A 15210-nucleotide genomic window follows, 5' to 3' on the forward strand; every position below is an offset into this window, starting at 1 on the left:
ACCATGAGATGTCACTGTTTTTTACACACTGGACCTTTAACATCATTTAACAGTGGTCAGAGGCAGAGCACACCAAGGCATAAGTAAATTAAGTGGCTGCTCCAATATTACATTTTAACATATTAAAGAAATCTAGATGTCTTTAATTTACTTGTTTAATCCAGGTTTAGTTCAGCATGACACAGGTCATTTATAGAGTTTTTACGTTTTTGTTAATAATAGTCAAGCACAAGCTGCTCCGAGGTGGGCGGTGGGGGGGCAAATTCAATTCAGCTTAGGGCCCCATAAAGTTTTGGGCCAGCACTGGCCAGAAGTCTGGTAACTATACTTTCCCATTTTTGTAGAAATAAGGTTGGAGACCTTTGTTGTACAGATTGAGAATCAGAAGTGCTACTTTATTGAACCCTTTCCTAACAAAGATTCACAGCCTATACTACTATTGTATAATAAGAAAAATAGATACAGAATAAAATAAAGAATAATACAATATTTTACATTACATGTTGTATACATACTTTAATCAGTATAAGTATAGTTGTTAATATACAACAACATTAAGATTGAATGAGAATCTTGGTTGAATTATTGACATATTTGAGGGTCACCACCTTGGTATGTTGTGTGTTATTTTAGTCCCAGTGCCCAGGCCGCAGCTCCGGCTCTCACCGCCCCTGCTCACTTCCTGATACACCTGTTTGTCAGGTAGGAGTCAACCTCCAGTCACAAGGAGCAGCAGAGAGTCTGAGTCATGTCAGGACCGACTATGGACTCTGCCGTAGCCAAGTTCTGACTCTTTTTTTTTTCTGTTTTCTATCGTCACACGAGTGAAGCTGTTTTCCCACATTAAAATGCGTCGATTATGTGGAGGGATTGTTGCTGTGGACGGCGTGTCGTCGTCGTCGTCGCCGCCGCTGCTGCTGCTATTCTGTGTGCTCGGGTGTTTGGGTGAGTATCCAGGCCGAGGCTCGGCGTCCATGTCGCTGACAATATAAGTTTCAACACTCCGAGAGAAACTGTGTGGTTAGTTTACGACCAGCTCCGTGTGAGTTTCAGTAGACCTGCACTGACGCCGTGGTACCTTTTATTCAGGCTTTAAGCGTTTAACGTCTCTAACCCTCACTATTCGCACGTCATTGCCTGTAGGCTAACTTTTAAACTCAAATAAACAACAGGTGTGTAGTGAAATACGTATGCAGGTCCGTATAAGCGCTAGATCTAACGCCATTTTAAGATAGCCCTTACGTTAACGTAACCATGCTGACCTTCTAATAAAAACAGCCTTTAAATATGCAGTGTTTTAGATTCACACATGAAGCAAACATATTATACTGTGAACGAAATAAAGTAAAACATTATGAATTTGCCATGGTCTACGGCATGACAACTGTTGTAAGTCATATTTTTGAATTCATTATTGAATTTTGTAGGAATAAGGCAAAATAGCTCACACTCTGTGGGTACAGGACTTTTTGTTCCACTGTTGCGAAGGTCGTGACAAGAACACAGTTTCTGATCATTTTTTGCTGTCATCTGTGAAACATCCAATAGTTTGAATAAATAAAACGGATGTTTCCATGATGTTTGTGTATGTTTTTATGTCACAAATCTTTAAATGTAAAATAATCTGGACACCCCTAAATAAAACCTCCTACATCCTCTCTGTCTGGGAATAACTGGTAGAAAGGATTCCTGATGGGTCACCATCAGTTACTGTGGTCAGCGTAGACTATTGCCAGGCATTAATACCATAACCTTGAACAGTTATTTACCTTCTCTTGAAAGCATTTGGCCAATTACAGAATAAAAAATAATACCTACAATATACTTATAATAATGGCTACTAGTGCTGGGTGTATGTACTGTATAGGCATGGTGGAGCAGTGCCCAACCAAATAATCCTGCTGTTACTACACCCCAAAATGTAAAATAAATAACGGGCTTAGTCGGGACACAATTAAGCAACATATTCTATTACACACCTAGTATGTGTGTAGGAGGATGAGAATCATTGTAGTGTGTCTGGATATGATAAACGTTTCACAATATTGTTGAGCCATTTTTTTGGCCACAGTGAAAGCAGGGCAGCACAATGTAGTGTGGTCTTAGTTTGTTTTATTTATTAAAAGAAATGTCCAGACATCTTGTTATTTGAGAAAGCAGGTGTAAACATCACCACTGATGAGCTGCCAACTTCCCAGTCCCACCACTGATTCCTAGATTTTCAGCGTCCTTCTTGTTTACTTGAAATCTTTCACAGCTCCTTTGCCTGAGTTTCACTTGTATGACGTGATACTCTTGTTTGTGCTGATGACCCATCTAAGGGGGTCTTGAAGATGATTCAGAGTGATCACCTGAGTGTGTTTTGTGTAAGATAAACTTTGTCCTCACTGTTGGGGTCTTTGATGGAATCAGTGGTGTCTAAGATTAGATATGTCTGCTGATTGTCACGCTTATTTTGCTCTCACTTAATCCTTGGTGAACAAGTGGTTTGAGGTGGTGGGTGAGATTTTGAAATGTGATAAGATGCTTTAATTTAGGCCCAGAAAAAGCAGTGTTTAACAGTCAGTGGTGGGGTTTTAACACTCAAATTCATTTTTAAAGGAGGGTTTCTCAGCAGGGGCCAAAAGAACAGCAATAAATAATCAAGAAGATTGCGATAATTTGTTTTGTAACACTTTACACTATTTTTTCATTCATTCATTCATTCATTCATTGCACACATTACACATAGCACCACAGCATGTGCCAGTTATTTTTTTTTCTGTCAGGCATATACTGTATAATCCCTATTCACATGCTGCTGGCACAGCTGCCAGGACTAATTCACAGTCAACTGAATATTTGCAATTTTGATTTTCTGGTCAAATCTCATTTGAATACATTACCTTACACTTTGAGGAAGAGAGAAGGACATGTTGAGCTTGTTTCTAAAGTTTGCTTTCCATTATTAGGTTATCTAATCTTTTGTCCCACCTGTCTGACATAAATGCCCACCACAAACATCATAAATGTTAGTGGTGGGAATCAGTTGCAGAGTTGGTACATAATTCAGTTCAGTCAGAAATTTCTCTATAGCTATTGTTTGGACAGTTTTAAGAGTTAAACTGCAGAGCAAGTTTAACTCCACTGGATACTTTTAATTATCTGTGAATAAGTTGGAGTAGTCAATTGTTTGATATTTCATGATTCTGAAATGCAGTTTCTTTTCAGATTTGACAATTACGATATTAATAGTTAAAGTTATTATGACTCTGTAAATATAACTTTAATTTATTATTTTGTCTCTCTTTTGGTTCCCTTGGTTGATCTTATAGCGTTTCCTTTACTGACATTTTGTTTTGAGTGTTTTGCTGTATGTTTGGAAGTTGCCATGTCCCCAATTCCATGAATTGTATGTACTATTGTGATCTCACTGACTTTTCATGTGTCAACACAAGGTGGACATGGTCAGCAGTGTTATGCACCTGTCAAACATAACCATGTTTGCATTATAGCTAAACTTGTTAATATGCTGATATTGGTGTGAAGCACCATACTCAAGGTAATGTCACCAAGCTGCTGGTGTTGCTGTATTTTCCACAGCTTGTCCAATATTGAGTGTCAAACAAGTCTTTTGTTAAATAAGCCATAGCTCATAGCCGATATGCTGATATTTGCTTGAGTGCTTGGGCTGATTACCGATACCAATACGGATACTGATTTACATGTTTTTCCCTGCACCCACTTACTAAGGTCATTTAGTCTCTTCTGTAGTGAAAGTAACTTATATTTTTCATACTCATGTTGCAGCAGATGCAGATATTCATATTCTTCATTATGCAAAATAAAGATTGAAAAAGAAAAAGTGTTGGAGAGGCCACCAGCATAGAAGTCAATAAGGTAGCAGTCTATTCAGACTACTGTTTTAGTCATATTGTTGTGTTTGCTGATACAGTATATGATCATTAGAGCTGCAATGATTAATCGATGAGCAAGACGACAATAATTCAACTATTTTGATAATCGATTAGTTAGTTTGATGTCAATATGTTCTGTTTCTTTGCTCAATATAACAAAGAAATCATTGAAACTGAATAATTTCAGTTTGTGGACAAAACAAGGCATTCAAGAAAATCATAATTTCCAGGTTTCGTAAAAAAACAATCAACATATTTAAAAATACTCAATTAATCAAGGAAATAATCTGCAAATTCATTGGTTATGAAAATAATCGTTAGTTGCAGCCCTAATGATAATACATTTTAAAACCAATTTCAGCCGATACCTATATCGTGTGGATAACGTCGTGCATCCCTAGCCATCAAGGGTGCATTTGTGGTTTGTGGATATAGTCTAGCAACCTCTTAAGCATCATTTATCATTGTAGTCTCCTCAGGTCCTTCAGTGTTCTCAAGAAATAGATATCAATGAAAAAACACCCGGCAACAAACACAGAAGCAAAATGTGTAGCTTTATCTGTAGTTCTAGGCCCAGGACAGGCAGATGATTCTGTCAAACACAACAGAGAGACTAGTGAGAACAGTTCAGTTCTTTTAGGAGGAATTTGCTGTGGTGTCACTTTCACGTTACCACTGTAACACTGTTTGCACATAGATTGTATCGGGTTTGCTTACAGCAGCTGAAGACACTGTCACCCACATGAATTTGTTTTCCCTTCCCTTCCCCTACATCAAAATCTGCACATATCACACATCATCCCTCGCATTCTTTCTTCCAGTGCCTTGCCTGGTCTCCTCCATCACAGTGAGTTCACCAGCAGAACTGCATGCATCTAAAGGGGACACTGTCGAATTGTCCTGCACTTTCACTTCTACCAGTAGGCCAACCAGTAAGATGACGGTCGACTGGTCCTACAGGCCCCAGAGTGGAGGGCCACCACAGACAGTGAGTACAAATCAAGGCTGTATTATATATTTTTTAAGTGTCTTTATGCACATTTGCAATGTCATTTATTGACTGAATGCAGATGGTTTGCAATTGTGCATTGTTTTTTTTTATTATGACACATTTGAAAGTGACAAGTGACTTATTTTCTTAACCTGCCAGTAAATGGTCTGCATTTATGTAGCAATTTTCTAGACTTGATGACTGCTCAAAACACTTTACACTATTTTTTCATTCATTCATTCATTCATTGCACACGTTACACATAGCACCACAGCATGTGCCAGTTATTTTTCTAAAGTTTGCTTTCCATTATTAGGTTATCTAATCTTTTGTCCCACCTGTCTGACATAAATGCCCTCTCTATATGGAAAATAACTTTAAATTACCTGTAATTTAAAAGTTATTTCCATAAATTGTGAGTTTGATAGTCATTTTAGTCAATGGCCATAAGATGGCATTGGTGTTTTTTTTCCAGAAGGAAAACATTGTTGTGGAACTAAAATAGAAATATGCTTCTGACCCATTATTGTGAAGAAGAACCAAAAATACTAAAGATCCATGGTAATGATTGTTTTGAGTTGAGTTGGTTGTGGCAGTTTTATATAAAGTTTTCCGTCATATATAAACTTTTTGTATTCTGTACAAACATGACTTGTTTGATATTTGGTTTGTTTACACTATTGACCAAACGTCTGTTGATTTCTGTTGTGGACTCATAATTACATCTGTTACAATAAATATCCCCTGAAACAAACACAGATCAGGCTTAGTTGAAATAGAGATACTATGTGTCCTGAGCTATGTGCCTTCCAGCCTGGCTTTTGACTTTACAGGAGCTTCCCCCAGAAAAACCCTGCTGGTCAGCTGCCTTAATATACCGCTTCCTCTGTGGTGGTATCATGGTCTGGAAATACGTCCAAATGTATCCATCCCGACTCAAAACTGCACTCAGTCCTCTAACCCCACATACTCTGGGTTCAATCCCAGTGACCAATCCACTAAAGATCCACCACATAATTTAAGCTGTTCCATTTGGACTTGAGGATAACCATCAAGTGTGGTTCTGTGAAATTGCATTTGGAGCATGGAAATCCATAGTGTGGTAGCTGCAACTCCATATGCCATCATCTCCTATAGGAGCACTTAGACTTAAGTGGAGGCTAATGTTTTGTGGCTGTGCTTATATGGAGTGCTGTTGGTTTAGTCATTAAGATGTTGTCTTGTGTCAGAGCATGTATGGGGAGGAGACGAAAACGCTCTGCATGTCAGTTTGTGCATATGCACGTGTGCGTGAGTCAGCACATGGATGGTATTACTTAACAAAGCTTTCGTAGAAAGGTGTGTCAACAGGGAATATTGCCGGTATATCTGTGGACTAACCGTCCAAGCTATTTTCTTCTCTTTATCAAATTGCCAGTTTCCTGGATGGAACCAAGTTTGGAAGTTTCTAATTTCTAATTTACAAGCCTTCATTTACTTTCCATCCAATTCCATTAGCCATTTGGCCTGTTTATTGGCCTGTGTGTGCCTGGCTGTATATCACACTGGAAAAGAGACCATGAATAAGCATGTGTAACGCTCCATCAGAAAATATAATTTTGCTGCCAAAGCTTTAGTGTCAATCTGAAGTGCTGCAGTGCTTCACTGACTTGTATAATTACTTCAGTCCTGATGAGAATTCATTTTGTAGATTGGAGAAAAGAAGCTGAATGTTCAATCAAATATCAGTGGGAGCGGATGATAATTATTGGATTTTGGAACTAACTGGAAATTGAATTCTGCTGAATAAGACTAAAATGATCCATTATCCATTATGAAGACGTCAAACCCTAAGTTGTATGGACAGTTGTCAAGTCAGGGGAAGATTTTGTTTCAAATGTTTCAGAGGTGACCCCAGTATAAAACAATCTTTCATTGCATTGTTATTTACTTTTTAAACACTTTTTTTCAAGTTTGTTTCAAGACTCCACAGACTCTTGTGTAGTCACTAACTTCAAGCTGCTCTCATGTGCCATGTCCTCAAAGGATCAGTCGTGAGTGAATAACATTGCAGGGAGAAATACCTGTTTTTTTTAATCTTTGCTAGGCTTTTAGTCAGTCACCGCGAAATGCAGCAGATAGACACATAGCTGTAAAGACATAAAACCTTATCACTATTTGTGAAGTACTGTTCAGGTGATTCCGTTGTTTGGAGATGGATAGTTTTATTGGGAGGCCATATACAGTTATTCTTGTTGACAAAGCTCATAGTGTGTAAACCACAACCTATACCCCATGCAGCCTAGACCATTGTCTGTGACTGTTCTAATATGTTTTATGTATATATGTGTATATATATATATATATATATATATATATACATATATATATATATATATATGTGTGTGTATGTGTATGTATATATATATGTGTATATATGTATATATATGTGGAAATCTGCACAAGCTGCACGTGTTTCACAGCATAGTAGGCAGTAAAATTCATCTTTCACCACAGTTTAGTCATCTATATCTGTCGTGCATGTTACAAACACAAAAGGTCCTGTATCTGTTTCAAAGTAAAAGCCCTCCAGCATTGCACCTCCCTGATTCCATTCCTTTTTTCTTTTTTCTTCTCTTACAAAGCTTTATTATGGTGGATGTATGGTTTCACACTGAACAATCCTCGTATTTAGTACAAAGGTGTATTTAAAAAAATATGTTTTATGATTTTCCAAAGCAGACACAATAGAGAAAAATATTTGTGTGTGACAACATTTTTTCTTAGCTCGCAGTGCTGCACCTAACATTTCCAGAGTATCCCGTACATTGATTAATGCGTGGCGACAGAATCAGCAGTGACCGTCATCAATTGATTCACAATGTATATTGTACTGTTCATTCACTCTCTCACACACATGCATGCACACACAAACTAACTGCTGATTTGTCTGCTCCTTCTCTCCACACATAGCACATGCAGCCTAAATCAAATGCGAAGAACGATGTTTGTTTCTCTGTTGTCAAACTATCAAAATACCCTCCAAAGGCTTTAAGGGTAAAAAGCCTATGAACCAATGAGTCAAACGGATTTGTAAGGTTGACGTATCGTTTTCAAAATAAAACACAGAGAGCACTATAAGAAGTCTTTGTTTGAGTGCACTGTCTTTACACAGTACAGTTTTTAATATTTCAAGTTAAATGTCCCACATTCACACTTTTTAAATTGAAAAAAATCTCAAATTGCAGTGAAGTGCAAAAAAAAATCCATAAATTCAGGACATCTATGACAGAAATCAGATATTTCTACTCTTGAGTTTTGGAGAAATTTCTTTGAATGAAGACAAACATTTCCTTGCAACTTATTTTTGTTAACCATCGTTTACATAAGTCTGAATGCATGTGTGAAATGACAAAAAGGCAACCCGTAAAGTTACTGCACTGAAGGCTGTGTGTTGAAAAATGTGGGTGCACTGAAATTTTGTGCAACCAATGCGAAAAGTTCACACATCCAGTGTGAACCCAGCTTTTGGTCTGGTCTTGATGGGATGCAAAAACATAATTTTTGAATTAATTAAACAAAAATCTGATCTGCTTTGCTTTTGAGAGAAGAGGTGAAAGCCATGCAGCAGTCATGTCCTCCAATATTATGGTTCAACTCTTCAGTTTTTCCTCACAGTTAGTGCAAACAACAGCAATTTCAAGTCTTTAATGGCACACTGTGCAGTGACCCCCAAATAATCATCATTACTCAGAGAAGTCCAGTGTTCCCTGTAAGAGTGCTGACCTGCGTTTGCTCAACCATCTTCATTTCATGTCTGTAAGGTTTCTCGGTCATGTTGCCGATATCTACACTGAAAATATAGAGCTCTGGACCACATGTGACTCTATTTTTATGAACCGCTGTGTTGGTAGCCTCTGATGCAGAAAAAATGAACCAGACCATTGCTGAATTCAACCTGTCAGTTCACTGCACACTTTAAATCCCCAGACATCGACCAATACATGGCAAAACTTGACAGATTGAATGTGAATAAGATCCTCACAGTGTATGGAAATAACTGGAGAGGACATTATTCCAGACCTGCAATATGCTTTTTTATGCTTGTTTGTCGGTTCCCATTGCTACACTTTGTGCTGCTCGCTCTGAGCATGTGTCATAGCAGTGATTTACCTCTGCCGTCTCTCTGGATCTGTGGGGATCCACAATGGCTATCCACCATCTTCACTTTTATGATGTAAACAGCCAGCAAAGAGACAAGTTGTCTGACATATTGCCTGATTTATGTGTTGTCTAGTAAGCAAATTAGCTATTCAGCTAACTTCAGCATAGACCTGGTTCTGTACATGGTCAACTAAACTAAGCTAGTATACATCTGTAGAGGTGAACTGCTTTCTTGTTACCTTGGTTGTATGACATCAGCTACTGTAGCTCTATAATTTGTGTATTTGTGACACAACAGTTCCTGTCAGGGGGGTAAGAGTATAAAATGTGCCTCCTGGTTTTTATTTGAATGATTTCTCTGTCCATCCTTCTCTACAATGCTCATGTGGCCACAGTTTCCACTTTGAAGTTCACTAAAATATTGTTACAGGTTGGAGGATAAAGTGGTAGACGATGAGTGAGTGAACTCCAGCATATTATGTTGGCGAGCAGCACTGGCTGTTTTGCATCGAGCTGGCATTCCAACTGACGAGTGCTTCTGTGGTAATTAATTCAGCTTTGCAAACTGTGCATATTTAGTTTTAACCTTTGATCTGTCAGACTCAGACAGCTTTTTGAACTGAAAAGTTTCCTCCTCAAACTCTTCTTTGTTTGCCTCTTCAGCCAGAGCAGGTATTGTGTTATGAAGCTTTAAATAATTAAAATAAATCACAATGAATAATGGGTTTGACAGGGCTAATAGTTACCAATAACTGAAAATAAACTATATTTCTGCACACAATGAGTACAGAACAACTTTTTCACCTTGGTTACTGATGACTAATCACATACTTGTTAAGACACAAACTTCCAGATATTTGTTTAGTCTGTGGAGAAACATCCTGAAGAAAGTCCACAGTTTCCTCTTCTCCACCTACACTCCCGGCACACTCGTGCCTTGTTTTAGTGAAGCTGGGTCAGCTTAACGTGGGAGTAATGAAGAGAATCAGACTGATATTATAAAGTTAGTTTTCATATATTTTTCATTATATTCTTTCTGCACATGCATATTTTTTTTGACAGTTGCTTGATCAGATGTTTATTATTATTTCCTACGCGGAGCCCTCTTCACTCTATTAAAACATAATGTAAAGTAAATGTCCCACCACCATCTGTGCCACCACCAGTTGCTTTTGACACTATTCTGTAATTATTTTTACTATACTTTTCCTAAATTAAAGAATAATTAAAAAAGTTGGGAGATTACTACATGTCTGAGATGGGGGATACTTTGCTCACTGTGTGGTCGCCAATCCTTATCCAGTTTCTCTGATTGTTCACTGTGTAAAGGCATTTTTCCTCTATATAGTTCCGGCGTGCCTCACTAAATACACCAGACTCCTCCATTAAATGATGAGATTTTGGACATTTCCTTGCTAAATGTTGGAGATTAGTCTGACGAGGTCACGCATAGCATCGGCTCAGCTCGCTTGGAACCTCATCTGAGCAGGTACAAAAGTACCAGGTACCAGGTACTATCGCTAATGGAAAAGCAAAGTAATCATTTATAATAAGCAGGGATATGCCAATATCACACTCAGTATGGGTATCTGCTATATCTTTGGATATCGAAGAAGAAGGGGAAAGATTTTTAAATCCCATACCATTCATTAATTCTTAATATGGTTTAAATGCAGAAAGCTGCTTGTAAAGCTGCCAGAAAGCTGTAGCATTAGGTTTTTAAAATAGCTGGTAAATTCAACAGTTAATTAGTTAAAAGGATTTAAAAAAGCAAGCCCTATGTTGGACACAAACATAGGTGATATTAGGTGATACAAGTGATATTAAGCCATCCCTAGTAATAGGTGTATTTCTTTTATAAAATTAAATCAACTCAAGTGAATTACATGGCATTAGTGGTCAAGGTAGAAATAAACAAACAGAAGGCATAACTACTGGTTAAGATGGATGGCACATTTCCTGATTATTTTTTTTTAACAAATTACATTTTTCTCTTCCAGTTTTTCCATTTCTCTTCACGGGCGTTCCTCCCACCTGATGGTCAGTTTGCTGGTCGTATTCAATGGCAGGGGAGTCCTGCACGCGGCGAAGCCTCCATTTCTCTGGTCAATGCCACACTGAACGATAACGGGACCTTCACGTGCTCAGTCAGAAACCCTCCCGATGTCCACGGGTCCCCGACTTCGCACACTGTACTGACTGTCACACCAAAAGGTAGGAAAGCACTTAAACACACTAGTATCTGGCACAGGGAGTTCCGGCTGGCCTGTATCCACTTTTTACTAATTTTTACTGAATTCTACACCATAGATGGCAAATGACACAGCGGTTTGCTCCAGTGGAGCTAGTAGTCACACACAAACATCTGTGTGTGTCTGTGTGTGTATACATATGGGGGAAGAGAATATCTGAATACGCATCTAATATTCATTTGATCATTTTAATTCCTTTTAATTCCTGCAGCGTCTTCGACATTGTACACACTTGATTGTGTGTAATGTCAGTTGTCAAATCCAGACTCTTGTGTTGTTGTCTCTCCTCTGCGCTTGTCCTGGCTTCCCCCCGAGGTGTTTGGATTTTGTTTGTCCCACAGTTAATTGTGTGCTGTTTGCTACATGCAGAGTTGGAGCTGAGAGGAAGCAATTTCAAGTGCAGCAGACTAATCCAAACATCTCCCGTGTGTTTGCACACGCTTGTCATGATGTTAGCTCTGCTTCCTCGTTCGTGTTTGCCTGCCTGTGCTGTCAGCAGACTGTTGATGGTTACATGCAGGGGGTAATGTGTTGATGCACGTTTGCAGTCGTTATGATCATTTAAAATATTGAACTACTGCATAACAAGAAGTTTCTTTTAAGCGTTTGCATATTTTGGGATATAAGAGTTTTCTTGTCGGTGGCTTTGATTTGACTGTAGAAGAAACACAAAAAGCAGCATAGGAGTTCCTATGTTCATCCTTCAACATTTTGAACATTGGATTATTATTTTGATGTTTAAAGAAATGTTTGCTCTCATTTCTATTTTTATTACATTTCATTGCCTATATTTATATATTTGTCATTTTCTTATGTTTGAATAAATTAATTAATTTGTGCAGGGAACACGATAAATACGACTCAAAAATATGTAAGTGGAGCACCCACCAGCACTGCTCAAGTGAGCATGTTTAGATCTTTTTATTCTATTTCTTCTATGCCAAGAACGTAAGAAGACACTGTTTGCAGCCAAAACACACAGCAACGTTCATATGTAATAGTCTATTATTGTTCAAAACCTATAAACTGGTATGTTACTGTTTACTCCTGTGTACCCGATACGTGTGTTCTGTTCATGAATACTCATGGAAGTGCAGATGTGCACGATCATAAACCGAGATCCCACCTCCTCTCCCGCAGCCGCCAGTGTCCGCTTCTCCGATGTCACCGTGCTCCTCTTCTTCATCATCGTGCCTTCTGTTGTCATCACCCTCATTCTGATTGGACGGATAATCTGTCCCAAGAAAGAGCGCGGCCAATCGAAGGCCTACAGATCACCCATAGAGGTCACGGAGGGGTGAGTAGATGTGCTCAACTAATCACTGCTGTCGGTCTTCAGGGAGTAGTGCCGGTCACTGCAGGTCGTGGTGGGTTATGGATGTGCGTCTAAATCGCCAATTTGATAAAGATTAAACAAGAGTTTTAAGTTGATTTGAGGGTTAATTTCAGGAGGATCTGCTTCTTTGGGAAAGGGAGAGCCACGTCTAAAACCCACAGCGTCTATTAGCAGCTTTACAGTGGAGAAGTCACACAGGAGCTGGTATTTGCTCCTCTGATTTGTGTAATACATGAATATAAAAGTTGAACAGGTATTATGTTGCATGTATGACTTGGACACGAGTATAAATGTAATAATAACTCATGTTCTCTTGGGAAGTCATTATGTTATGTGAGCTTTTTTTTGGTTTTATTTCCTTTTGTTTACTATTTACACATAATTTCAAATAACCCAGTGTTAAGGTTAAGACCACATACATTATACATAAGTGTCTTCTTCCTGCAGGAAATGTGAAAATGTGTCATGTATTCTTTCCATTTGTTACACAGCAGATTTCTGTCTCTTTTAGTCTGTGTTATTTATGTTCCGTGGCATGTGAATGTCATAATTGTCATTACTGACCATCTGTTTCTGTTTAATTCATCAGGGAGGAGTACGCCGTCACCCCCTCAGTGGCTCAAGCGAAGAAGCTGACATGCTGCGACCTATATTTTATGGTACATTATGGAACGTTTCGTAATAGCATGTCTTACGACCCATGAATAACTTATTGAGACGTGTCTGCGAGACTCTTCTCGCATGTTTTATATATCCTTTATGTCTGGAAACTGGACCGGTGTGCGTGTGTCTGTCTGCATGTAGCGTCCACCTGACTGTCTCTCTTTTTGTGTGTCCAGGACTCGGAGGATGAAGAAGCGTATTACAACCTAAAGAAGAGACCTCCCATAGATGAAGGCTATGCCGAGTCTCAGTGCTAGAGAACCCCTTTTGGACCTACTTGTGCTTTTCAAAACACGTGAGGTCAAGAATGTAAATCCAAATGCTGGAGTCATGTCTTCTGTGCCACGGTCAAACAGTCACCCAGTTACGTCGGTGATGTTTACTTTGTTGACCCTCCATGTTCGTTCGCATGCTCCTAAATTTCTGAAGGCTTCTGATTAACCAGTACCTCAGTACCAGCAGAGGTATTAACTCCTCAGTGTGAGAGCTTTTGGTTTTGATTTATTTGAAGTTATTTGTTTTTTTGTGCCTGTCCAGCATAATCGGGTGTAAACCGACCCACAACAGGCAAACGCAAAGACCTCGTTCAGTCCTGGTATTAACATCTGTCCTCAAGGACCCAATCATGGCCAAAGTACAGGTCTTGAATGAGGTCCTGATGAGTCCTGAATGCAACCTCAGATTCGTGGTTTGAGGATGCATTTGTCCACATTTCTGCGCGTGTAAAAACGCGATGCGTCCTCAGGACAAACTAGTTATGCCTCTAATTAGCCCTGATACATTTGTTTATTTGCAGGCACCACAACAATGTTATCTCTGAACACCACATTTTTTAAATAGTTACAATTTCTTTAGTGCAAGGAGATCTACTAAAGCTCCTCTCATCTCACTCTCCCTTTGTCAGACACACACACAAACACAGAATAATGTGCTGACAGTCAGACTTGTTAGAAAACATTATTTTCGTCTCGCAAACAGTCATCACGTTGGCGTGTGTTTGAATATTACATAATACAGGAGACACATCCAGGACCCATTTCGCTATCTGGTCGCAATGTGATCACTGATGTTAATCCCAGGCCTGAACAGGGCCAAGCGCAAAAGCACTATGTATATTTTTTATACATCTTGGATGATTTAAAATGTTTGACTTTGTTGTTGTGAAGGAGATAAGATTTTGTTAGGTCTAATTTATTGCCTGTGTAAAAGTGTGGCTGAATGAAATCTCTTTGTTGAGCTGCAGTGTATTGTTGCTGTTCCATTCTAAATATTTTGTAAAAAATCAATTGTTTAATGTGGAGCATTAGCTTTAATCATGTAATAATATTTATACATAACTGTACATAACAGTATACGTTAAATATGTCTATTCTTATATTACAATATAATATAGCAGTAGTAAATATGTGAGTATTTTGGATACATATCTGGTTTGTGTTTTTTTAGAAACGTAAATAAATAGTTATTAATAAGCAGATTATTGTGGTTTTAAGAGAAAGAACATGATTTGAAAGATGCTTCCAGTGAGTTGTTGATAAGAATTTGTTAATTTGATGCATCATGGTTTAGAAGGAGATACCATTTTTGAAAGCTCATAGCAAACCACCATTTTTCCCTCTGCTGTCTCTTTGTTTAGTCTGATGCAGTATTTATGAATGGGTCTCTTCTACTATTTATGAATGTTCTTGAATATTCCTTAAAAGGCTCAGGCTGGAGTCGAAGAGCATCGTTCGCAAATTGCGGCGGCATCTGTCTCATCTATGCAGTCGTGGGACCAGAGAGATTTATACAAAGTAAAAATAATCAAAAGCCTCCATTGAAACACACAGAAAACAATAGGTCTTCATTCAGTCTCATTTCTTTTCTGTTTCTCATTCCTCTCATTCACACTCTCAGGGCTTTTAATAATTCACACACACCTATGATGAA

General features: G+C 38.5%; 1 protein-coding gene across 1 annotated transcript; it reads left to right on the forward strand.

Moving 5' to 3' along the window:
• Nucleotides 1-689: 689 nt before the first annotated feature.
• mpzl3 (myelin protein zero-like 3) lies at nucleotides 690-14756 on the forward strand. Its single transcript, XM_044031431.1, has 6 exons — nucleotides 690-945; nucleotides 4718-4884; nucleotides 11031-11244; nucleotides 12423-12579; nucleotides 13208-13277; nucleotides 13458-14756. The coding sequence occupies exons 1-6, from the start codon at nucleotides 849-851 to the stop codon at nucleotides 13536-13538; spliced, it is 786 nt and encodes a 261-aa protein (XP_043887366.1). The 5' UTR covers nucleotides 690-848; the 3' UTR covers nucleotides 13539-14756.
• The last annotated feature ends 454 nt before the right edge of the window (nucleotides 14757-15210 follow it).

Source organism: Solea senegalensis, linkage group LG8, assembly GCF_019176455.1.
Source record: "Solea senegalensis isolate Sse05_10M linkage group LG8, IFAPA_SoseM_1, whole genome shotgun sequence".
NCBI classification, from domain to species: domain Eukaryota; kingdom Metazoa; phylum Chordata; class Actinopteri; order Pleuronectiformes; family Soleidae; genus Solea; species Solea senegalensis.

Coding starts and splice junctions, on each gene's coding strand:
- mpzl3 (XM_044031431.1), top strand. CDS start 849: ATGCGTCGATTATGTGGAGGGATTGTTGCTGTGGACGGCGTGTCGTCG. Junction 12,580..13,207: donor CCCATAGAGGTCACGGAGGG/GTGAGTAGATGT, acceptor TTAATTCATCAG/GGAGGAGTACGCCGTCACCC. Junction 13,278..13,457: donor GCTGCGACCTATATTTTATG/GTACATTATGGA, acceptor TTGTGTGTCCAG/GACTCGGAGGATGAAGAAGC.